This window comes from Porites lutea, chromosome 8 (genome assembly GCF_958299795.1).
Source record: "Porites lutea chromosome 8, jaPorLute2.1, whole genome shotgun sequence".
Classification (NCBI taxonomy): domain Eukaryota; kingdom Metazoa; phylum Cnidaria; class Anthozoa; order Scleractinia; family Poritidae; genus Porites; species Porites lutea.
The window spans coordinates 33,722,367-33,747,952 of NC_133208.1; the positions used below are offsets into that span (position 1 = coordinate 33,722,367).

The following is a 25,586-nucleotide window of genomic DNA, read 5'->3' on the forward strand; positions in this document are numbered from 1 at the left end:
CCAAGTGACACAATTCCTCACTTCAGAAACTCTGGGAGAATGGGTACAAGCTTTGAGCGCAGTGATTTCTGGGATCGTTTGGGTGGACAAGCGTTATTTTGATTGGTCAGTTGTAGTCAAGGCAACCATTAACCAATCATAAGTAACGCAATTTGTGCACGTCATCCCTAATTATAACTTCGTTACCAAGGTTCTCTCTTTCTCGTGCCCTGATCTAAGAGAAGAGTAGTATGGAACCCTGGGAACGAGGTTGTTCTATTCACCGCCGAGAAACGGCCGCGAAAGCCTGAGCTGGTATCAAAAATTGAACACAACTTTGGTTTTGGAATTTTCCGAACAGGAAAAGGGGCTTTCTCTTCTACGCTTCATTTGCAAACAAACTTTGATGTGCCTTGCTACAATAAATGATCGTGTAATTAATAAACCATAATTTCTTTGTGAATTATTAACTGAATATTGCTTTATGTATCTTTAATAGAACCGAGAAGAAGCGATGAAAATCGTGTTCTCTCATCACATACTCGTTTGTCTCTTCAATGACAAGGATTCGCCTCTTTTGGGATTAAGACCTTTGGTTAGTATGATGTGTTAATCTTTTGTCATTTACTGTTATCATTTTATGTATTTCCAGTGTTTCTCACGTTTAACACTTGTCCGCTTAGATCCATCTTGATAGGTATTGCCAAAATCTGTTGTTGTTTAGTTATTACGTTTATGCACATATTGGATTCGTAAACTAACGTTTATTCTACTCAACTTTTAATTCCAGGTGATACCATTAAGAGCCAGCAACCTGTTACAATCTGAACTGAAAAAGATCGTTTTTCTTGGAAATAAAGACTACATGGAGAGAGAGGTAATGCTACTGTATTTCGATTGCGATTTTTTTAGTCCTTACGTTTTAATTTACATGCATTCAGTACTAATGGCTTCTTGACTTCTACAATGTAATTTTGCTTTTAATAGATTTTGTGTTTTGTCTTTGTCTTCAGTGGCATCAGCTGTGTAATTTTGACGACGTATATGTGCTTCCCGTAAGTATTTTCATTCTTTGAGGATTCAGGAGTTCCTGAATTGACTTTTTGCAAACACTTCAAAATACATGAAACGTAAAAGCGTGGCACAAGCTTTGCTTTGCAACCGTGGAAACTAAACGACCCTTTATAGTCTACACAAGAGTTCGGAACATTTCTCTGAACGTCAATTTTCAATTTTCTCGGAGTTGTTTATCGTTATTTTCCTTCCAACGTAATCTTCAGTGTTTTAAAAAATCCCATATATTTAAAACTTCACTCAGCTGCTCCAGCTTGTTTCCAGATATCACAGATCGTCCAAATCAAACTGTAACATGTATAAAAACCCCAACTCGAACCTCCGACGCACTAGTCTGCTACACAGCCGTTTTTAGTGTCGTCACGCAACGTTCCTCCACAGGAGCGTTGCGTGACGACAGTAAAAACGGCTTTGTACCAGACTACCCACGCAGTCGTTCTTTTGGCTCTTCACGCAATCCTCCCCAGCTTGGGGAAATAACACGTGACCTATGAACGTCAACATGGGAGGCTACCCAAACTCGGGATTAGAGAGAAATTTTGATCCACTTAGCGCCCGAGGACAGGACGCCAACTGGGGTAACTCTATAGGCCCTTTACAGCTAGTCATTCATGTGGTACAAAACCGCCATGCGGAGAGCAAGGGACGCACTATGGGACAAGACAATTAAAGGAACCCAACCAGTTCGGTAACCGGTCATTTCGCCCCCTAGTCAGTCATTTCGCCCCAGTTACTTAGCCCCCTATTTTCGAGTCATTTAGCGCGCTTCAAATGTAATATTCCTTGTTCTATAAGCCGTAAAGCAAAACAAGCGCGCTTCAAATGTAATATTCCTCGTTCTATAAGCCATAAAGCAAAACAAGCGCGCTTCAAATGTAATATTCCTCGTTCTTTAAGCCATAAAGCAAAACAAGCCCGCTTCAAATGTAGTATTCCTCTTTCTTTGAGCCGTAATTCAAAACAAGCACGCTTCAAACATAGTATATTCCTCGTTCTAGAATAGAGGGCTTAGTAACCGGGGCGAAATGACTTGGGGGCGAGATGACCGGTAAGCGTAATTTCCTTTGTTTGTTTGTCTGATCCCATTGCGTCCCGTGCTCTCCAGCAAGGTGGTTTTGTGCCACGTGAGGGACCAGCTGCAAAGAGCTTATTGTAAGTCCAACGATCTGACCAATCACTTGTTTTCTCCGTCTTTTTTCCGTACATCACAGGGTTCTCCCTTTTGTCGGGCTGATCTACGAGCTGTTAATGCTAATCTAGCAGACATGGTAGTTTTCCTGTCACCTTCAACAGCTAGTAAAGCTGATGATCCAAAGCTCGCTGACAAGGAATCGGTTTTGGCTTCGTTGAATCTCAAGGCGATGTCATTTGATGATGCAGTTGGAATGTTGAGTGAAAGTACAAGGAATGCTTTTGCTGGGCTTGACTTTGGTGTGACACCACGAGTGGAGAGAAGAGGATCTGCCTATGGCTGCAATATTCCTATCATAACAGAAGTGGGTGAGTGATTTTTCGTACAGATCGACAATATAAAAAATTGTCAGGTGAAACGCATTGAAACGCGGCTGCGAGCTAATGCAGGACAGTATGTATATTACCTTTTGTTTTGCCAGCCACCGTTCCAGAGGTAGCCTAGGGAAAAGGTTTATCTGATGATCTGAAAACTGGTTTAGGTTGAGTGTGGGATCACTTGTTTGGTTAGTTATCCTTTGTGACTTTCCACCGTTGGATATTACTGATATGATGAGTAACAAAATGTTGAAATGCTTGAAAATTTCCACTTCTTTCCGGTAGCATCATAAACCCGACTTTCAACATCTTGCCCGTAGGGTCTTGAACTTTTAACATTCTGCTGGTAAAAAGTTAAGGAGGAGGTCAATTTTTTGAGTTCATCTCAACTCGTGAAATGAATGAAGATGACCTGAACTTCGGGAATACAAATCTAAACGAAGATTTGACCCTCACAGTTGTAATTGCAATTTAAGCAATTGCAAATTACGCCCGAACAAAGATGAGATATAAATGCTGCTGACTCATCTCCTGCCTTTCTCTCATGCAGCGTTTGACCAAAATGTGCAGTATTTGGATGTCGATGACGAAGATGATGAAGATCAAGATTTGTACATGACTCAGCCATTTGCCTGTGGAACAGCCTTTACAGTTTCCATGTTGGATTCGCTTATGAGCGCGGTTAGTTCATTTATGTACTGCTTTCTGGCTGCATCGGTTGCAATATGCCTGCCTCAGTTTGGCAATCCGGGGTCTTGGTTGTCGCTCTGCCAGTTTGATAGACTCGATCTCGAGGGAGGATTGCGGGCTCATTTCCCGAACAGCGGCTGATAATCGAGCCTATCCGTTTGACTGTAGGTAACAAAATTGCAATTGGTGCAGCTGAAATTTGTTTACTGCACCAGATTTGGGGCGATCGACATCATTCTAGGCCTGTGGGTGCGGAAACACATTTTTCACAGTTTGTAACGGTTTGTAGGTGACTTTGATCTCTTAACAATTGTATAAGTTATTCTGATTTTGCTTTATTATTACAGACGTACTTCAACCCGGACATTTTGACATTAGTTCGTCATCTGGTAACTGGTGGAGTAAGTCAGTTCCTGGAAGAACATATTGCTGAAGGGGATGAACTGAAAGGAGGACTGGATGCAGAACAGACTGCAGACACTAGAAGTCGTTGTAAAATTATACAAATGTCTTTGTTTGATGGACCTCTCTCTCAGTACGGGGTAAGCTCCTTTTTTAAAAATCCGTAGCAGGGATTATCGCATACAGCTGGTCCAAAACCCAATACGATCACAGTTCTAAGTAGTGTACCAACTAGTACACAACTGTAGGTAAAGAGGGCAAAATGTGAGGAAATTTTCTTTATCGAGATCTCTTAAACGTCGTGAGGAAGAGTTTTTGAGGTAAGTGTTGGGTTCTCTTTTTGGTTATCGTCGGTAAATGTGGGCAATCTTTTCTACGTGCTGTCATTCAGATAGAAACTCAAATCCAAAGTTGACAAACTTTAATGTTATGTTTTATTTGCTAATTTATTGGTTTATACGCTTTCGTCAACTTTTATTACAGTTACTTTATCACATTTGCCCAAGTAGGTAAGCGAATAAACAGGTAAACAAATGGAGGAAGATAGAGATGTGCAATGTGAAAAAAAAAACTTATATGCTACTAGCGCCACCCAAGGATTGACGCGCATGCGGTGGAGCGTGTTTAGACCTGGTAGCGGACGAGGGAACACACCCTTCTCTCCAGTTTCCTTCTCGGTTCGTTAGTTCTCTCTCGTCTGACTAACCAACAAGGGACTGCTCTCAGATAACAATTTTTTTTTCTCGGATGTCTTTTTTAGGATGGTGGCAAGTATGGGGATATGTTTTTGCACGCATTGCGGACCTCATCTAAGATCTGCCTGGGTTTGTATAGATTCCGAGACAGTCACAAGGTGCAGTTGGGAATCCCTTCATCTAAGCGATATGTCATCTGCTCTCCACCTTATAACTTTATACTCCAGCAAACAGATCTCGTTTTCGTACTGGCACATTCAGATCCAGAACTGGATAAATACAAAGTGTAAAGACACACAGAGTAATCCAAAAGAAAATACACTAATCCGCCTTTGTTGATCCATTCGTCACGAGAACAATACTGAGTCGAGTTTACTTTTGCAAAGTCTTCTGGGACTGTCTCTAGGAACAAGGGCAAAAAAGATTGGCGCGTCCCCACTAACCATCCCAGAAACAATTGCGAGGCGCATTTCGGGTCCAGTTCCCTTCTGGTTGCTAGCCTGCGAGCGAGCCCTCCTATTTGGGCAAACGAAGCGAGCCTCGCGAGAACGCGCGTTCTCGCGAGACTCGTTTCACTCGCCCAAATAGGAGAGCTTGCTGGCAGGCTATCTGGTTGCTCAAGTGACGAATTGTGAAACAAATATATTTTGATAGCAGCCTTATTTTAGAATATTTACAGTGTTAGTGGGTAGTTAGGAGTGACAACACACATTATATTTCAAATTACAGCCCGGGTGATTGGCGCTAGTACTGAAAAATTAAAACGGTGGGAGAGAAAAAAATCCCCCGCGCGTGAGAGCATAAGGGACTGTATAGATAGTGTTAAACCCAGGGTTAACCTGGCCAAATTTCTTTTGCGAAAGCAGTTTTTAATAGCACATTTCTTTGAAAACCTTTTGTACAAGATTTTGGTGTTTTATAGCATAGTACTATGTGAACAGGAATTTTATACACGTGTTTACGTTGTTGTTTACGCTTAGTGATAAAATTATTTAAGTATTTTCATTTGTCATTTGTCTAAAATTTCCGTAAACGGATGACAAAAATTCAAATCTCACCATGAAATGGTCCAGTCCGCAAACAATTGTCGTAGTCCTTATTCTTTAACTTTGAGTTTGAGTTGAGTGAATATTGTTATTTTGGGAGGCGGGGGGATGTTCAACCTCTACCCCAGGGCTTTTTCCCTTTGAATCTGGGCTCTTCCCAGATTCTACCGGAAAAGCTCCTTAGGGACGAGTGCAGGCAATTCCGACAAAACACAATAATGTAGAAACGTACTGATCGACCTCTGTGATTCAAAAGTTATTTTAGGCTAGGTCAATTTAGTTACCAAAAAGGACGTAACTGTTGCGTAGCTCGTTTTCGGGCTGTAGACTCGTAACGTCGTCGCCAGGTCCTCTCCGCGTTCAAAGTGTCCGTGGAAACCTATTTACAACGCAACCGAGATAAGGCAAGCCTTGGAATATTCTGTCGGGAAACCTTGACGAAAAATGGTCTTACTTCAGTATCTTGCGGCTATTTGTGTTTCATTCCTTGTGTAGCAAGGACATTATTTGATAATCTTTTACTGACGTGCTGATCTACTATTTACCACAATACGCACCGCCATTTCAAACTCGGGCAAGACCCTGGAGGCGAGTATTCAGGGCTCACAATAAACTGCAGTTGGAGCTACTGTTTTAAAGCTTTGAAAAGGAAAAACAGTGTGTCATTTGCTTTTTTTACGCAAACGTTTTTTACGCCGTCGTTGTTTCTATTTAGTCTTTGTCGTTTAGGTACAGTGGGATGAAAACCTAAATCTGGCATTTTTATTGTTGTTACTTTTTCATCTTCTCTTTATTTAATTGACTAGTAGGTATTGGTATAATATTTTCTTAGCAGAGAAACTTTCCCAGCAAATGGGAATCCGGAAATAGCATTACTTTATCCAACGTCTACAACTTAGCAATATCAGCAACACAAATTTGCTTGTTTTTAGCTACGTTAAAAGTATGGTTGTTTCCTGACGAGTTTCTGAATTGTTTGCTTTCGAGTGTTCAGCCTGGAGACTAGGGTTATCTTTGCCTTGTACCTTACGACTTCTTCCCAGGCCTTCTCTGTTGAAGTATTTTAGTGACGTAACCGAGACGAACGGCGGACAAACTTGTCCGGACCACGTGACCCGGAACGCATAGGCCGCGTGGAATAATGGGGTCTGGAGACCAGGCAAGGGTGATCTTACCTAAGCTGGACCAAAATGAAATATAATTTAATATAATATATTTAAGAGGAAAAGTACAACTGGTTTGTAACAGAAACTGGTCAGAGGAATTACGATATTATTTTAAAAAGAGTTTAACTTATTTATTATTCATCAAATGTTGCATTCTTTGATGGGTTTCACACTTTAAATAAAAACTAACGACATTCAAAAATGTCTCTTCTATTAAGTTTGTGAGGTGCTTCCCTGATAGCCTAAAATGTAAATAAACCCCCGGGCACTTACTGGAGATAAATAGGTAAACGAAAATTACTCCAGACTTGTGGTAAACGTGACGGTTTTTTATCGCAAAGAAGCGATTTTTCTTTCCAGTTCACAAATATCATTATACGCGCTGTTATCTAAACCACTCTCTCTTGTTGTGATGTCACATGCCTTGACTACTGCTGGCCCTCCTTGCTGTTTTAGGGTTTGATCTTCTTCCCCACTTCTCGCGTTCAGCAAAAATCGCTTCAAGAACCTCCCCAGTGGCCCAAGATTTGTACCAAATTTGACCAACGCAAAAAACGTTATAATTTCCGCAAATAAAACGATCAGTGAAAATACACATGCCGCTGCGACCGTCCAGAAAAGAGTTATAAAGTCAGTTGTTTCCAGTCTTCTGTAATCCAAACCTTTGCAGACTGATTTAGGAAACCATCGATCCGCTATTGACGCTATCGTTCCATTTTCTTCGTGTTTTAATACAGACTGAGAGACTTCATGCAGCCATGGAGAGTTCTTGGGGAGAGCAAAGCCATATCCAGAATTGGGCGCTGCCTCTTTCATTAATTTGAAACTACAGTTTTTGTCTGTGTTTGCGATTTTACTGAGCGATAAATAATCTCCAATTAATCCGTGGATCTCCCTGAAAACAATGTGGGGTTAAAAGAAGTTAGGATATCGTAGTTGAGCGAAAGAAGCCAATTAAAGTTTAGATAAGCATCAAATAATCAAAATTTGAGCATTGTACGAAGTTGTCTTACCCTTGCCGCATAAGTTCGACTCCCTCTTCCATGCTTGACACTCTGTGTCTTCGAAGATTAACCTCGTACATCTTTCGGAATGACGATTTAACGTGGTTCTTGAAATAATCTTCCTCGCTTGACCCTCCAATAACAGCTGCCCTAAACAGTGGAGGTTCTGATATAAGCTAAAAAATGAAAGAAGAAATTATGGTAGGTTAGAATGGTTTCCGGCACTACTTTTTAGTGAATCTTTGCCGCAAGTACTCGATTAACACCTAAAAAGTTGTGGTTATTTTCTTGGTGTTAAAAGTTACCATGGTAAAAGTATGTTTCCTTATTTGAGAACAGATGGAAGAGGGTCTCAATGGGGTGGTGGCATTTACGGTTATCGGCTAAAATTTTGGCTCTTTTACGGCTATCGGCTAATTTTTTTCAGTTACGGTTAACAAAAAAGTTAAAAATTAACTTCTTTTGTTTCAAAAAGTTAAATATTAATTAACCTGTATTTTTTTGTATCTTTAAAGCAGAATAAAGGTCTCAGGATCATCTCGGGATATGAAATAAGCTATTCTTTTGAATAATTTTAACATTTGATAGATCATACTTTTTATAAACTATTCCACTTCTAATATTTTTTTTCACATAAAAATGTCAATAGTCAATTTAAAAATAGTCTTTGTGAAAAAGCAAAGCACGCACGCGAATGCCTAACTCAAGGCCGGGGCGCGACATTCATTACAACAGAATGGCCGTTTTCACACTAAAGACGGATTATTTGTGTGAGACGGGTTATCTGTTTGATGATTAGCGTCAGATAGGTAATACGTCTTAATTTGAAAATGGAATAGTTTTAATTTTGCATGAACAATCCTCCTGACTTTATCCTTCAACTTCGACGGACAGTTTGAAGACGGTATCCGTTCCAGATAGCCTGTGTACAACCGCCCCTTACCCTCAGGAAAAAAATCGGAGAGTGGGTGTCTGTCGGGAAGGGGGCGACTGTACACAGGCTAGTCTCAGACGGATAATCCGTTTCTAGCTCTAGTGTGAAAACGGCCAATAACAAAATTCCCGTGTCCAGTGTTTTTAATGGTAGCGAAGGACTGTACGGAACCACTGTCAGCCGTTTTGCCTTGTCCGTAGGCCTTATTATTTCGCGTGGCTAATGCGTTTCGGGTCACGTGGTTTGAGCGAGTTCGCCACCGAAATGCCTTGACCGAAATTGCGTGGGAAGACGCCGTACAGGGACTAGGCATGGCAATGTCTACCGTAGCGTCAGAGAAAAACAAGGAAATGTTGTTTATCGGCAACTTGTTTTACAAACAGTGTGATCTCTTCGTGTTGTTTCACTAGTGTTTGAGGGCACGACCTCCTGAAAATCGCAAATATTAATCCCCAGCAAGAAGCCACACTTTCGCTATAGAAAAAAAAATAAGTTCCCCGAGAGAGCGGCCGAAATGGAAATGGGTCTTGGTCTTCACCTAAAAGGCGCTTTACCTAACGTGCGTGCGGAGCCAAACTAGCCACGAAATAAAAAACGCAACCATAAGTGAGTTTAGTACCTTCCTTAAAAGTAGCAAATCTAGGGAACAATTTCTTTTACGGTTAACTTTTTTTTCCCCCTTTTTACGGCTAACGGTTAAAATTTTTCAATTTTTACGGCTATCGACTAAATTTTTGGCCGTTTTACGCCTATCGGTTAACCCCATTATGACCCTCATGGAAGTGTTAACTCAAGAAAAAGTTTCAAACTCCCTCGGAATTTGTTTTAGCAGTGTAGCACCGTTGTTTTGTATCTCTGATGTTTGCCGCCGCCTTCAGTCTTCTCTACTAACTACGGTTTGAAAACCAACGTGGCCGTTTCAAAATCTCGTTCCCAGTGTTTTCTGCTGCTTTTCTCTCGTTCCGCAAAGATCAGTGGGATATAACTCTGGGAAAGAGGTTTGGCCGCCAGTTTCATTGTGACGTGTGTGATGTAAAAAGTACTAGCAGAAGCTCATTAGGGGTTTGAAGGTGTAACTCTCATATGTTTGCTTTGCCGATGCTCGTGAACATTCATTTTCGCAAGTACTATATTTGGAACGAGAACAAATGAAAACTGACCAATCACACTTCGTGGACGACTAGAAGTCATTTTACTCCAGGTTCTCGCGCCCGCTCAACGACGGCGGCGGCTACGAAAACGTCTCTTAAAAAGTGAATTCGCGCTGATTCAAAGTTTATCGCGCTTATTTTTCCACCTCGTTCAATTCGTCAAATGTTAGCAAACTTTTGTGGAGTAGAATTCTTGACTGACTGTATCTAAGTTCATGAAAAGGAAAAGAAAGTCTTTTTTCACGTCCTCCACAAAACGTGAAATTAGGCACTTTCACGTCGTAATAGTGCGCTGACGGCAAAGAAATGCACAAAAAAAGCGTGTTGTTGTTAAACATAATGCTTTTTTGAGGCCCTAGCGAGGGTTTCCAAATATGGTGCTTAGAAAAATGAATATTCACGAGCATTGAAGGCTATTTGCTGGTTTCCACCCCTTATGAGTTTCTGGTACTACCCGGTACTACTAAATACTACCCACCTTTGGATCGTTAACTCCAGTTATTGGAAAGCGATCAGTTTCAACCAGCAAAAATGCCGTCAAGTTGGCACAGTAAGTGTTAATAATGATGAGAGCAAGACAGGAGAAAACATAAGCTACAGTTCTAGAGCTGGTGCTAAGAGGAGTCCTCTCTGGTCCAATGTCTTTCCCAAATGCTACACCTCCAACATAGCTGACGGAATCTAAAAAACATCTCAAGTGTTACTCTTTTTCCCCGTCCACCGGATATTTTTGAAAACGGAGATTTTTTCTTCGTTTTAGCCTTTCATCCACACGAAAACGTCTTTTTCGGCTACCAAAGACGCAGGTTTTCAAAAACTTCCCCCAGAGTGGAGATTTTTGAAAACGCCAGCTTTTTGAGAAAAAAAGCATCATGTACAACTACAAAAAAAGACAATTAGCATTACGCATGCTCTGTAAGGGATGCTATCGTATTTCCATCGTTTTAGGGTTTTCATGTGGACAGGCGAAAACGATTCCACTACACTATGATGGACACGTATTTTTTGAAAACGGAACAAAAAGCTCCTTTTTCAAATATATCCGGCTACGTTTGGACAGGGCCTAAAACTGACCTTCAATTGTCGGAAACTGAGCAAGTCAAAATCACAACTATTTTTAGAAGGAGTACAAAAATGTAACAAAGAATGAAACGCAGATTGCGTTTTTCGCTTAGTGAATTTCCTATATTTTTTTTCATGGTTTATCTACAATAACAATTTATTTGGTTGTCTTCAAGAGAACTTTGACTAAACAATGATCCAGATAAATAATCTTAGCCGTTATCAGAAGCCTATGACCCGAAAAAAAACTGCACCGTATTTACGCGAAAAAGTGCGGCGCTTTATAAAATTTTCACGCCCAAGTACGGCACTTATTTGAGGGCGGCATTTATTTGAAAGTTGAGCGCGATAAGGAATTGTATTGACTATAGTATAATTATTTTCCGTGTTTAACCAACAGAATTAATGTCTTTTGATTTTGATTATTTCAGGGTCAGAGTGCTTATTCAGGGGCGGTGCTTATTCGAGTAAATACAGTAATTATTATTGACTTTAAGGTACCATGAAAAGTCACGGTGAAATTGCCTTCTTTCAAACTTCATCGCGATTATTCTAATTCACTGACTTCGTCTTTGCAGTAGGATCTCAAGGACAGTATCCAAGGTTAAAAAGAGGAAGAAGAAAGTCGTAGTATTTTTACCGTCCCTCATTACAAGTGACATTCGCGTCGTCCCGCAGGGAAAACAAGCGTACATGCAGTTGGAGGTATTATGATTGCAGCGTCAACATAAACCTAACGTCAGACGAAAATATGAACGTCTAGCGTTAAAATAAAAAGTTTGACTGTCTTGACTGGGCTGAACGTCAGACTTCCAAAGTCCGACGTTACGAGTTATACAACTGGGGAGGCTCAATTGTAGATCAGGATTAGTCTCTCCCAGTCTCTACTAGTCCATCGAGCAAAGGAATATGGAGGGCGCGAGACGTGAGAGGCCACCACCCTCGTTTCTCGCTTTTCGCGTGTTTATCACTCTACTAACTCTGAAAAAAAATTGCCAAAGGGGTAAAGGGGTAGTACGTACCTAGCAAGGTGAATCCATACAGGTCTTTACTTTCTTGAAGTTTGCGATGATGTCCCTGTGGACTCTTTCTGTCCAGCCACCAAATTACGATGATTAACCCAAAGTATGTTCCCAACAGTGTCATCCACAAACTCTTACTAAAAGGATCAAGCCAAGAATCTTTCAATAAATCTAGAAAAAAAAATTCAGCATATAATCCGATGGAACTCGACAAACCAGCATTATATTTTTAATTAGTAAAAGTAAAAAGGGGACTTAAATATCAACTGATATAAGTTGAAGCTACATATTGACTGTGATAATTTGTCAAAATGTTTTTTGAATGAAAAGGAAGTCATTAAACGCACGAAAATCGTGCGCCGTAGATAAAAGCGTGCAAGTGTGAATATATGTCACCTTTGTTTGAAGGGGAATGGAGCCCCGTCCATTGCGCAAACTCGAAATGGCTGCTAATGAGAAGCTATACTGTCCTCAAAGTGTCCCAAGGGACAATACGATACAACACCGACCAGACCCATCTCAACCTTAAAATAGCCAATAAGCATCAAGAATGATGCATACCTTTGCGTATTTCCGTTCTATTAATTAAGATTCCTAGCTCTAACAGCAGAGTTGGATGCGCAAAACTGATCACGCGCGATCTTCTTTCGGTGAGCCCCATTTCCAGGGAAAGCTCTGCATTGTGCTGTATCAATTCACCAACTATTCCATTCCAATGACCAGTAGCGTTATCAATTACCCCAAATCTGCCATCTGGATTGAAATAAACGTAGGCTTCAAAGTTTAAATCTTTCATGAGAAACGTAAGAAAATCCAGTGATGCTCCAAAGCAGCAAAACATCTTTTGAACCTCATGACAAGGCAAAAGGCGACCTACGCAACCCTCCTCACTGGCAACATTCACCTTGTAAACAAACGGCGGGTATTCATTCACAGCAACACGAATAACAGGTCTTGGATGTTGAAAAACTGGTGTGATAGATTTTCCGTCGGGAGATTTGTAGGTTTCCATCGCAACGCCAACTGGTGCTCCCATTCCGACAGGAAACCAGTTTTTCTCACCAAGCAGATCTTCGTTCAGATTCCAAATCATGAAAGTGTAATTCCTATTTTCGGTTTGTTTGGTATTAAATAGCATGCTTCTTTCTGAAACAGAAGTCTGTACCATGTTCCTGTAGAAAGGAATATAAAATTAGTGCAATAAACAAATCACCAGTTAGGGAATGAACAAACTGTGCAGCATTCCTTAAATATGTGCTCAGGCGCCTTCTTTAAAGACGGCGGATGATCGATGGCTGCTTAACTATTGAAACTAAAAACGACTGAGAAAAAGGGTTAGTTGTGCGCTCAGTAAAGCTTTCAACATTTAAAACCAGAGCGAGGTTGAAAGGAAGAAATCAAAAGAAAAACAGAGGATGTACAGGGGATGTACATTAAAAACTGTGCAAGGATTTGAATGTAAGAAAGAGGATTTACTTGTAATATCCTGTAAGAATGCCAGGGATAGGGAGGGGGCAACTGTAGTTTGACCTCTCTCGATATCAGATCGTCAAATATACTGAATTCAGCATGAAACGAGTGTAAGAAAAGCAATTTTTGCTTCCTCAAAGTGGAGTAACTCTTTGTGGGTGTGCAAAGATGTCAAAGATGTATTCACCTCTTGGAAAGTCGCCGTAGTTCCTGGGAGCTGATTTCTTTTTTGCAACTCATTACACCTGATTTCCTGAAAAGTTCCCTCAAACTTTCTTCAAAAGACAACTGAAACAACAACATTATGTCGCGAAGAGCGTCGTCATAGATACCGTAGTCATGACAACGTGTTGGCCTTCTAAGACTGATTTTTAATAGTCCTTTTGGGAGATTGCTTAATTCATTGACAAATTGGGTGGTAATGTCAGTTATAATCCAAACAGTCTTATACTTGTCAATACCTAACTCTTGAATTAACTTGAATAATCTTTCCTCGTTGCCTGACCTACTATGCATGACAATAGCTTCCGTATTATTGTTCGTAATTGCATTGTTGATTTCTTCCATTGTTTTATTTATATTTGTGTCTTCCATTAACCAGATTATTTTCCGGATGTTCCATTTTTCTTTTAGAGCAAACTTTTTTATCTGCTCTGCAAAAATCATTCCTTCGAAGGTCGCTGACACTATTACGCAAATACCGTGCCATCGATGTTTAGTGATAATTCTCCAAGCTGACGTAACATAGTGATACACTGAAGGAGATGCTGTTCTTGAAAATACGGCCAAGCTTTCCTGAAGATAATAATAGAAAAATTTATTTTACATGTTACTCTAAGTATCGCATTGCAACTTTCTTTTTGGCAAATAGTTTCTGTTCGAATTGGTGTAAATGTTTTGCAAGTTTTATTGAATTCCATCCAGTAACAAGATTAATACAGGCGACTTTTTCTTTAACTTGTATGTTTTGTTTTCTTTATGAAGTTCCAGGGGCATATGATCCTTAGTCTGTGTCTTTCCGTATGAGTACATACGCAAGGGAATAAGATGGAATTTGATGTGAAACACTGAGTTCTCTTAAGTACCATCACGTGACCTGCATTGGGAAAAAAACATACAAGCCAAAGCTATTGATGAACACATACGTGGTGCGAAATTTCTGAAGTTTAAACTGAGCTTTCCCTCACAACATGAACGGTTTTTGTTAAAAGCATGCCTACAAAATGTCGTCATTTCTTAGCAGCTATGTACACCAGTGGAAATAGATGACTATTGAAAGGCGATACAAATACAATTACAGAACTTGTATAGTTTGTCTTTTCAGTAAGGCTAAAGGGAATAATAAATCATTAAATATTTATGACAATCACCAAATAATTATTTCTTGGGAAATTGAGAAATAAAGCTATGAAGATTGATTTAGATTTTTAGTTATTCATTTCTGTTGAAGAAACTCTTGCGATAAGCGTAGATGTTTCAGGACACTAACTTTATTTAGGTTTCTGTGCCAGTCATTATCACCGAAAAAAAGGGGGAAATATAGTTATGCATTATGTTTTTTTTAAGACACGCATCGTTTTTACCTGAGTCTGAAGAAGCTTTTCGTCTTGAAATAATCCAACCGTTAAGACGTTGAGATCTTCTAGCACTGAGGAGAAAACTAAATCTTCCTTCGTGGCGTCTACAAATACTGTCCCGTCAATCTTGTCAAAGTTCCTTTCTATAAATGAAAGTGCCTCGAGGACTCCGCCGGATTTGCTGCGGTTTATAATCCGAGAGACGTTAGATTTTAACAGCTTCAAGTGTATTAGTTCAGACGGTCGTGAAAAAATGTCTTGGCGCAACACTTTTTCAGCCTCCTCGTAAAAGTATTGATTGCAATGTGTATTAAACAATATTAACACAGTGACATTGTGACTTGTTTGTGAACAACACGCCGTAAACAAGAAAATAAGAAACCATATTGTATTAAATTTCAAACGAAATGTTCCAGCCTTAGACGAAAGACTGTCTTCTCCAGTCATCTTCCCTTCTTCTCCTGGAAATATTGTACAGTTAGTCTTTTTCTTTTGCCATCGTCCTCCTTGAGGTTTCTTTTAGACGGAATAGGCAAAGTATAATTTAAAAAAGATTCTGACAAATTAATTATTCTTTTTTCTTCACCATGGAGTTTAACAATGGACAACTTGAAAACATATAGTATTCTCGTCCATTTGACTTGATCCAGTCGTGGAAACCTACTGTGATTTCTACAATGTCCCTTGAGTTCAGGTTTTTGGAAATAAAACATTTTTGGAAATAGATCTATATCACCTGGACACTGACAATAAGATATTGTTTGTCATCTAAGGATTCGTTAATAAAAATCCATCATTCTATGTATCCGATAACAGCGGTATTATTGGTCGGACTGTAAATTTAAAACTTTCCTGTCAACCATCGATAAAACTGTTAGCTCCGGTAGGAGATTAACAAGCTTGACTTTTTTTCACTCACTCATTCGCTCACTAAATTTAATCAACTCATAATCGAACCTCAAAGCTTCCTCTTTTTCCTTTTTTTACTTCCTTCTCTCTATTCATATCTTTTCTTTTAATTGCAATACATGGTGCATTTACTACATACACAGTACAAACAAAAACCCAAAGAAACTGGTTTGAATTCATTGTAACATGTCATATATATTGTTACGTGCATTACAGTAAACATTATGAAAACTTTCTTTTAATAAACGTGCATTACAAGAAGTATTGGGCCGCTTTTTCATGTTTTGCACCTCATTTCTAGGATAAAATTTCTGTTTAAAAAAGAAACAAACTTTTTTCTTTCGTCAAAAAAAGTGATTAAATCTGGATACTGATAGGTTTTTCATCAAGTTCATTAGTCAAATAAGCCATTTCTCAATTTTATCAAATGATGAATTATTGAACAGTTGGTTGTTGTTACTGTGTTAAATGTACAAAAACGTAAATGTTTACCCATTTTTTGCATAAAAAATATATTTCAGTCCATCATAGTAGCAAAACTGATCGGCCGGCATTGAGTAAGCTGCAATACATAAAAAATGAAACCGAGAGGGGATCTCAGAGTTAATTTTTTTTTTAGTTATAAGTGCCATAAAGTTAGGAGACTAAGGTGAAGTTCTTAGTTCTTTATACTTAAATTAAAAGTGATGTTACACGAGACGATTCGCAACGACGATTTGTAGCGCAGCACGGCGTTCCAATGTTGTTGCGCCATTGTTTCGAAAGGTTACAACATTGTTCCAACATTGCAACGCAGTGTTGCGCTGTGTTGTCGTAGCTGTGAATCGTTCCGTGTAACTTCACCTTAAATCTAGAAAAAGGGTGAAAGAGAGGTTGTAGTTTTTCGACGTAGTCAACGGGGAGTGGTCGCACCGTGTCTTCCAGATTGATAAACTGAATATACCGGTGTGCTCTCCTTGTGTTGAGTTGTGTCTGTTGGCGGTCAACGCAATTTATGTTTTAGCCGCTAATGTAAAGACGGAGTTAAATCTAAACCATTCTCTCTTGATCTAAACTCAAGCGTAGGAGTCAATACAAGAGAACATGATCATATGTACCGTGAGTCGCCGTTTCAATAGACACTCTACTAGCTAATACTTCTCGTTATTATTTGAATGGCTATGAACTTATTGGCCGATAACTCGTGATGCAGCCGACTATGATGGCTTTTGATATCTAGGTATGCTGTGTAAAGGATCGTGATTCTCATGTGATAGCGCGTGTTCTCTTTTATGTCTCGTGATTTATTGCGTTGCGGTACTATCCACTTAGTTAAAGAACCAAATTTACCCGGGAAGTTGTGTCTTATGGTCGTTTCGTCATCAGGAACAGAAAATAAAGTAAGTGATGTCTTATATGTTGTCTAATACCCTATTCTCTTCTTTCAGCCAATGCGCGCTTACTACGTTTTGTAATTTCAGTGAAGATGCGAAATCATCTAATCGTTTACGACCCTTACTCCGGTTGCTGCTTTGTTGATCTTCTATGTCAGAAAAAGTTGATCAGTCAAGTTATTAGTTTTGTTCCTTTTTATGATAATTTTATTTATACCCTAAATATGCTGTTTTCACAATCAGCTAAATTAAAACTTATACGTGATCACAAAGAAAAAGTTGATCTTGCGCAAATGCCACTGACGTATTTGTCAATTTTATCATATTGCGTATTTTCTTTAATTTTACCTTACAAGTATCCTGAAAAGCCTGGAGTCATCCAGTTTAGTGGTTTACAGATTTTGAAGCTAACCTAAGTACGCAAGTCGTATATTCTTTCGACGGAAAAGGTAAATTTGTTTTTCAGTGAAATAAGGGCGAGGGGAGGGGGGTACTCACTACAATGGCCAATATACGGAGAGGCTGCACCAGAAATTAAAGGGCTTCAATTCTCAGTCAGTCTTAAGGTATGTGACATGAGAGGGTAGGAATTTAACGAGATGAAGTATATTAAATGTTGGGGAAATCTAGCTGTTACTTTGTTTTTCATAAAGGGTGATTTAACCTAAGTATTTCAAACATATCCATCTTAGCTTATGGGTGAGGAAATAAAAAAAAAAAAACGTCCTGGCTTATTTATTTGTTCAAAATTAAAGAAGGGCCGGTTACAGTAGTTAAAAGGGATACTGTGTTCCGTTTTAGGTATGTGAAATGGGTCAGACTACTTATCATAAGTTGAAGATAAAAGAAAGGTGCGCTTTTTACGGTCAAAAATGATCGAAATGAAAGGGTGGGGAGGCTGAACCTCAAATTGTGCGACATTTTTCGTCATCTCAGTCCCGGGGGGGGGGGTTATCCCGCGAATTTTGGATAGGGGTGTGCCGCGAAGGTTCGTGAACCCTAACCCTATTTAAGGACTAAGAAAGCGAAAACTGATACCCTTTTTAAGGCCGAAAGCCGAAAAATGACACCCTGTTCGAGGAAAAAACAAAATTATTAATAGCATGAAGAGGAAAAAGTTATTTCTTCTCTGTAACATTGGATGTATAGCATCAAGCATAAAATACTAGAATAAGCCTAGTTTTAAAAAAAATGTTCGTTTAGGCGGGCGTTTTCACACTCCAGTATTAGATAATACAATTAAGACAATTAAGCTACCCTATCTAAGGACCACACCAGGGACACACAAACAAAAGGGTCCTTTCCTTGATTGGGAAAGCACTGAGTTGCTCTGTCTAAACATGACTTTACAGAAGCGAAAGCCACCGTGAAGTTTTTTTGAAATACAACTGCAATAACTTGCAGCAGGTTCTTTTCGTTTTGCGAATTTTAATAATTTGTTTCTGAAATAGCCGATGCTGTTAAAATAACGACGGTTCAATCTTATCTTAACAATTAATTGACAAATACACTTCACGTTCATGTTCAGATCGCCGAGTAGCTTCTCCGGTCATGCGGAACAAACCATTTGTTACAGTATATACAATACGTTTTCACTACCAAAGTGGAAAGGCAGGATATAAAAAAAGACTGTAGATACCTCCTCAAATTATTTAGTTCCGAGACAGGTGAATTTAACTAGTATTTCCATGAAAGTTAATGTCTATAAATCATAAACCTCTTGAAAACTAATTTTAAAAATTTCCTATGTGAACACAGGTCAGTGTCAAAGTGCACATGATTTTACCAAGACCATCATGAAATACGTGATTCGAAAGAAAACGTTTGTTTTCTATTTCGGCCTCTCGGTTTTGATGACTAGCTGTCCGTCCAAACAATTCTTACATGAACTTTCGCACGCGTGAAGAAATATCCTAAATACTTTTTCTCTCGTGGCACAAACATACATCGCAATAACGTATTGAACGCACAAAAATTGTTATTTTTATTAAAGACAAATTTGTAAATTTAATCGAATTTAATTTCAACAATCTTACGGTAAACTAGAAATAGGAAAATGCTCTATAGTTTGACATCATTGAAAGGAAAATATAGCTGAAGGCATCGAACATTCAGGTAATTAGTAGTTTCTTGGGGGAAGGAGGTTTCAACAGTTTTGCTTCTAATCCGTGAGTATATCCAATACTTTCGTTGCGTTCAAAAAAAGAACTATCTATTCGGTAATATCAAAGTTCAACCACGGTTTATTTAAACGTTATTCTCACTTACAATAGTTTCGTTTTTCAATCCGTGTGAAGTCTGAGTTTATTGAGAAGAAATCTTCCAAACTCCCATGAACTCTTAGAAAAAAATCGTCCGAAAGATTCTGTTTGAAGCTTGACGTTTGAAGTTTTGGAGCATACGTGTATGTTTCAAGTATATGCTGAAAATAATTAACTCTCCCGACAAGTGAAACCGTTAGTCAATACAGATGTTTTTGTGGAAGGATTACCACGCATAATCCAACTGGCTAGCTTTACTTTGTCTCAGTTCTAGCGGCATGGCTGACTAGTTTTGACTCTTTGTGTTTTCCACTCTACTCATACGAACATTTTGATCTTCGAGTAATACCTTGAAATTACATGTGTTGAAATTCAAGGCTTTGCTAAGATCCTTTCAACAAACATTTGCTATCATGTAGAGACTTACTGTATTATTAGTAGTCACGTCCTGAGAAAGACGTTCAGCAATACTATTAACAAGACAAGGAGTGGCAGAATCAGTTACTATAGCCTGAAATCAATGGATGAGTGAGTTAACATGCAACTCCCTTTCTAAAAGAGTTGCAGACTCTTCAAACCTCAAGGAGCTGTCATCTGCTGTCAGAACTATAATTATACACTATTGCGCTCCTCGTAAAACTAATTGAGTTTTAATTTGTTTGGTTAGACACAGTTGAAAGAAAATCTCAATTTCAAAACAAACAGCTTGCGTTAATTGCTGGGTTTCTGTCGCACGCATCAAAAACTTTTTTGGTTCAATTTTCACAAAAAAAAGCTTGGCGACTTGAGATCAATTACACTGGCGGGAACAATATCTACTGCAAAACTAGAGCCGGAGACATCGCTTTGATCACAATAAAAACAAAAGCGTTCAAAAATGTCACGGTCATCATTTAGTGATTAAAAGCGCTCGTGACAGAACAATAAAAGCTTTATTGTACATCACTATTGTAACTAGATCAACAGACCGTACAAAGTTAACCTTAAAAGAAATGAAATGGCCTTATCTCCTTGCTCCCTAACACCATCAGTTTTGAATTCTCACAGCTTTGGAAAACTGTTTTCATCTGTTTTGAAGATCACAATTCACAATTATTAAATTTCACAGAGGTGGGATGGGTGAAAAGTGATTCTCAGTCATCTCTTCTTAGAACATTTGAGGGCTATGAATTGTTTTTAAATGTTTTAAAGTTAATGGTCGTTCGCAGTCATAACGTTCTCTTGTTCCAGGCGCGGATCCACACCGGTTTCCACGGTTTTACGGAAATCGGTCAGATATTTCATAAAAAAAATATTTTTTCTGGAAAATGGTTTGGATAATTTATCTCCCTCTAATTTCCAGGCATTAGAAATAATAATAATATTCTGCCGATTTGTAAGGCTTCATCCGAGGAGAATGGAACTGGCCAATATGCTGTCCAAAGTTTTGACTCAGAAACCCAGGTATGGGGACTTTAGGGAGTTAAATCCAATAGTATTTCCTGGGAAAGCATGCCCCGGGACTCCGCCTTGTTTAGGAAATCGGTCCGTATTTATTCTAGATCCGCGCCTGTGTTCCGTAAAACGTTTAAGTGAAAATAACTCCATTAAAAACAGCAGTGACAAAAAAGCTAAGAAGAAAGTACCTAGAGGGATCAGTTTCCTTTAAAAGTAAATGAAACGAGAATGTAATTATCACTGCCTCCTTGGAGGACCGAAAGAATGACATAGAAAAACAGTTTTTGTAAAAACAAAATAAGCTTAAATAATCATTGATCTGTAGAGATGATGCCTGATATTATTAATTCGTTGTTAATACATTTATGTTAAATATCTGAAACTGATTTTGCCGTAACGTCAGAATGTTATTTTGGCCGTCCTCATGAAGACAACCTTGAGGCTGTATAATTTACGAAGGGTAAACAAAGTACTAGGTCAATATTTGCATCTTTTGTCTTTAAAAATAAAGACCATTCACAGCACTAAAGAGTTGATAACGACTGCCTCGAATATTAAAATTAATCTCAGAAATCACAAGTGAATCGTGAAACGTGATCCATCATCCATATATGGATGCTAGAACCCAGAACTTACTTTACTTAACGCAGTCAATGAAGACGTAGCCGAAACTTGAACAAAAAAACGGCTTCTGGAAAATTAAACTGTAAACAAAAACAATGTATGCTAAGTAATTTGTGTATAATCAAGATCGTTGTAAAGTCAACAACTCCTTAAAGTGATACGTTATTTGCTGTGGTTACGTGAAAAATCGCACGAACAAGAAAAGTCAAAAAGGCCGCGTTTATTTCCAGTTCCTTCTACTAACAAACTTAAAAATCATTTTAAAAAAACAGTTTTCTGAATCAAATTAAAGTTTCTGTTTATTTTGGATTTTAAAGCCTTTGCTCTAGATTTCCACTTTTCTGGAATACGGTTTACTATACCATTATACTTGACTTCCGTGACTTCCTGAAAAAATGACTTTCTTTTTTAAAGATGCCGTTTATTGCTTGGTCAGGGGACCAGATAACACCTTTCCCAATTAGCGACAGTGACTGAGCCATGAATGACGTTTCTTCAATTCAGTAATGGTCGGTTGGAAAGAAATTAGCATAACAGAGGAATAATTGTTTTATGAGTGGTGTTATGAAGAATCTTAGACAGTATTACCTGCGGGCACGAGGAGGACTATCAAATATTGCGTAACCTAAATGGGCGCAGAACAATATCATGCAATGTAAGCAAAGCAAACAGTGAGCTCGGACGCTCAACCGGGTAATTATCGCTCTTGGTTCTATGTTCTCACACCAAATCAAAGTTGTCAACAGGAATTTAAGAACTGTTAATTAGCTTGGTTGTCGACACTCCATCAATCAACTGTGGTCCCATTGGACTCTTTTCAAGAAAGAATCATTGGCTGAAAACTTAATCTTATAATACTCGCCTCTGAGGCTTGCTAGACAAGTACTACAATACCACGTCATACACGTGCAAATTAGTGATATGTACACATTTTCACTGTAGGTTGCATATTTAACAGAGACCTCTAACGGCGCCGGTAACCAGACAGTCACAGCAGTGGAATCTAAAGTCAGTTCAGTCAAGCGCCTGTTATCAGTAAGGTTACGTAAAAAAGAGCGGGAAATGATCAGATACGAAGATACCAAGCTACTCAAGCTGTTTGTCGGTGGGCTTCCATACGAAACCGATGATCAAACTCTGAGAGAATATTTTGAACAGTTTGGGGAAATCAGGGAGGCTGTGGTCATTAAAGATCGGGACACGCAAAAGTCGAAAGGCTACGGTTTCGTAAGTGACTGTCGCTCTGAATCTGAACGTTTCGTTAAACAGCCTTTTTGGTTCTTTGTTGGCAACTTCTAACCAATGATTTCATAATCTGTAGGTTACGTTTCACGACAAAGAATCGGCCGAAAAGGCGTGTGTAAACAGAAGACCGGTTATCGACGGAAGAACAGCGAACGTAAACTTGGCTTACATTGGCGCCAAAGTAAAACCGACTAAAGGTCAGTGTAACAGATCCGAGTTTCTCAGTTTTAAGCCGCAACAACGTCTAAGAGAGAAATCTGTGGCGTATCATGGCCTCATTTTTCGCTTCACTAACACTGAATCAAACGTAAACCCTATCACTTTCAGAAAGAGTAAATAATACTGTTTGATTACACATGCGAACGTGTCCTCTCTTTTTGTGTTTCTAGGAAGTGGAAAGAATGTCATGACGAGTTATGGATATGGATATAAGCAGAATACTGTGATAGGGTAAGCCGCCTGCCTGCTGCTGCCGCGGGATCACAATAATCACCACTTAGCCCTGAAAAGCAACGTTTTTGTAATGGGCAGTTTTTTGTAGTTGGTAAAGTAATCTTAAGTACAGAATGGATTTTACCTCCCTTGCACGATTCTCTGATAAAATAAAATTCGAGCAGAGTTTGTGAACAGTAACGTAAGAAACCGTATATCGATTTTAGCGAAACCGGCAGCTACCCCGGGTAATTTGAAAACCAAATATTGCCGGCTTTTACACCGCTATACAGCTGGTCAACCAAGTCCACAAAGAACACAAAGGTATCCAAATTATAGTGTGTTTTGGGCATGAAAGTCAAACGGGTCCGACTAGAATGTGGTTATTGTGGCATTCATCAATTAAATCAATTAGGAATAAAAGTTGTGAGTAATTTAAAATGTTCAGGGGGTACAAAAAAGGTTTCTTTTACGACCACAAGATCACTTAACCTCATCGTAAAACTACATTTCATTTAGTAACAAAATGCTCTTATTTTGAATGAATCGTTCTCATAAAAGCAAAGTGAAGAGAGACTGCTTGTTTAGATGGACAATGAAGCACAATGGCGTCTGGCTCGATAATAACTTTTATGTTATAAGCAGTCTGTGTGTTATAAGGGTCATGTAAATAAAACAACTAATAACCACAAACTTTAACAACAGCGTGATTATTAAGCGCTAAGTATTCAAACCGTAGGCATCCGCCACTCGGCAGTCAACTGGCATATCCACGGGTTATTGAAATGACAAAAACAGTTCATGGAATGTCGCGGCATGCTTTCCAGATCGCCGAATACTTTGTTCTTAACGTTTCTCAGTATTTTTCGTTGCTTACGCTTTGAAAAACAAAAGATCTAGACCTCAATAAAGGTAACTAGTTAAAATTAACTTTAATTCAAAATATTTACTCTTTTTATGTAAAAGAATTGAATCCAATCAGTGAGCTTAATCGAAAAAGTGCAACCGTTTTTCTTTTTTTTTTCCATTTCTGTCACAGTAACTTTGTTAAACAAAATATCAAACCTTGACTTGAGTTTAATCTATTGTTGTTCAAATTTCTTTTTCTTCAGATCTCAGCAATTTCCTTGTAATTTCTCAACTGGTTTTTCTCAACCGATCACAGCTCAACCGCTCCAGACAGTATCCCTTCTGACTCCCCAGTCACCAAATGGTCATATACCTGCTAGCGGAGGCATTCCACCAACAGCACCCGCACCTGTTCAGCTTATTGAATACAACGGGGTGCCTACATTAGTTTTTGGTACAACAATGTACGACCAGATATATTACTCGCCAGCTTCTTATGTGCCTTCTCCTACTCTTTCGCCACCCAGCTCGGTAGCAACGTCATTTACGTATCAAACTGTTGCCCCTCAATCGCCGCCATTTAATTCGTTAAACGGTCAGCAGTTTTTTCCAACACATGTGGAAATCATAGGACAGCCACAGCTCTAAATGCTGTTCTAAACCGCTCTTATGGAAGTTGACTTTATAGGAAAGATTCTCTAGTCAGTAAAACCTTTGAGCGAGAGACGGGACCTTTAGAAGAATGCTGCACCAGCGTCTTTTTGCTAATTACTCGCTGCTCTCGGTGATAATTGGTGAACCTAAAACACAAATTTAGTATTATAGAAAAACTGTAGGAACATATCAGAATTCATAAAGCTATGCAATGAACAATAAGAGATATTTTTAATCAATTTTCTAATTTATTGCCAAGAAGAAGAAGAGACAAGGGGCTTTAATTTAGGCGTAACCGTGTATCGTAACGGTTTTTATGTTACGTAATTCAATATGTACAGTCGACTAGATGCAGAAATAACCTTTTGTACAAAGATGCACAGACCCTAGTACAAGCTTTTAATAAGTAAGTCATATACAAGTTCAATATATATAAAAAACAAATCACTACTGTTCAAGACATTAAATTAATCATCATCATCAAATATGGAGGTTCTAACAAAGTGAGCTCTTGAATAGACAACCTTCTGCGATTCCAATCAATTGTAGTAACACAATAGAAAATAAAAAATGTTACGCATTTTGTTGTCTTTTTGTGTTTTCTTTAGTCAAAGCAATCAAGCTAACGCAAAATCATCAAATGAGATCTATTTGCCCTTCACTTCGATTCTTTCTGATCCCTGATCGCAATAATGTTAATTCCTATGTCTAGTTGTGGAACCTAAACCGACGTGGACCCAGCAGTATTCCAAGTGATACAGTTCACCTTTGAAAATTATCATCTTCACATTGATAGACAAATATGTCGGGGTCCAATTGAATGACAAGTTTTTGCCTTTTCACAATAAAAGCATTGTCATATTTGATGAGGTGAACGTGAAAATATTTTACCGAGTTTCATTCATGTTCCATTGTAACTGTAGAAATCGAGTTAAGAGGGCAAGATAAGCAATGATAATAAGACCTGATACCTCTTTAGATCTTGATGGGATTATGTTTCTTTATAATATTTTGCCAACTA

At 38.8% G+C, this 25,586-nt stretch overlaps 3 protein-coding genes across 8 annotated transcripts in view; 2 read left to right on the forward strand and 1 right to left on the reverse strand.

Moving 5' to 3' along the window:
- Nucleotides 1–6,763, forward strand: part of LOC140945792 (calcium-activated potassium channel subunit alpha-1-like) — a 34,242-nt gene extending 27,479 nt beyond the window's left edge. For all 4 annotated transcript variants that reach the window (XM_073394840.1, XM_073394842.1, XM_073394841.1 and 1 more), the window contains 7 exons: nucleotides 479–574; nucleotides 770–856; nucleotides 993–1,034; nucleotides 2,265–2,553; nucleotides 3,113–3,243; nucleotides 3,600–3,794; nucleotides 4,415–6,763. In XM_073394840.1, coding sequence (XP_073250941.1) covers nucleotides 479–574; nucleotides 770–856; nucleotides 993–1,034; nucleotides 2,265–2,553; nucleotides 3,113–3,243; nucleotides 3,600–3,794; nucleotides 4,415–4,639 — 1,065 coding nt within the window. In that variant the 3' untranslated portion in view covers nucleotides 4,640–6,763. The remainder of the gene's footprint in view (nucleotides 1–478; nucleotides 575–769; nucleotides 857–992; nucleotides 1,035–2,264; nucleotides 2,554–3,112; nucleotides 3,244–3,599; nucleotides 3,795–4,414) is intronic.
- Nucleotides 6,764–10,113: 3,350 nt separating this feature from the next.
- On the reverse strand, nucleotides 10,114–15,228 carry LOC140945606 (glutamate receptor ionotropic, NMDA 2B-like). Its single transcript, XM_073394619.1, has 5 exons — nucleotides 14,788–15,228; nucleotides 13,392–13,999; nucleotides 12,296–12,906; nucleotides 11,735–11,905; nucleotides 10,114–10,331 (listed from the first exon to the last, which is right to left on the reverse strand). The coding sequence occupies exons 1-5, from the start codon at nucleotides 15,226–15,228 to the stop codon at nucleotides 10,114–10,116; spliced, it is 2,049 nt and encodes a 682-aa protein (XP_073250720.1).
- Nucleotides 15,229–16,977: 1,749 nt separating this feature from the next.
- Nucleotides 16,978–25,157, forward strand: LOC140946073 (uncharacterized). Of its 3 annotated transcripts, XM_073395146.1 has the most exons (6): nucleotides 17,009–17,069; nucleotides 17,420–17,512; nucleotides 22,328–22,612; nucleotides 22,707–22,827; nucleotides 23,020–23,080; nucleotides 24,175–25,157. In XM_073395146.1, the coding sequence occupies exons 3-6, from the start codon at nucleotides 22,448–22,450 to the stop codon at nucleotides 24,557–24,559; spliced, it is 732 nt and encodes a 243-aa protein (XP_073251247.1). In that variant the 5' UTR covers nucleotides 17,009–17,069; nucleotides 17,420–17,512; nucleotides 22,328–22,447; the 3' UTR covers nucleotides 24,560–25,157. The 3 variants fall into 3 exon arrangements, with proteins under 3 accessions (XP_073251246.1, XP_073251247.1, XP_073251248.1); XM_073395145.1 differs by lacking the exon at nucleotides 17,420–17,512 and having other exon boundaries at nucleotides 16,978–17,069; XM_073395147.1 differs by lacking the exons at nucleotides 17,009–17,069; nucleotides 17,420–17,512 and adding an exon at nucleotides 21,950–22,078.
- The last annotated feature ends 429 nt before the right edge of the window (nucleotides 25,158–25,586 follow it).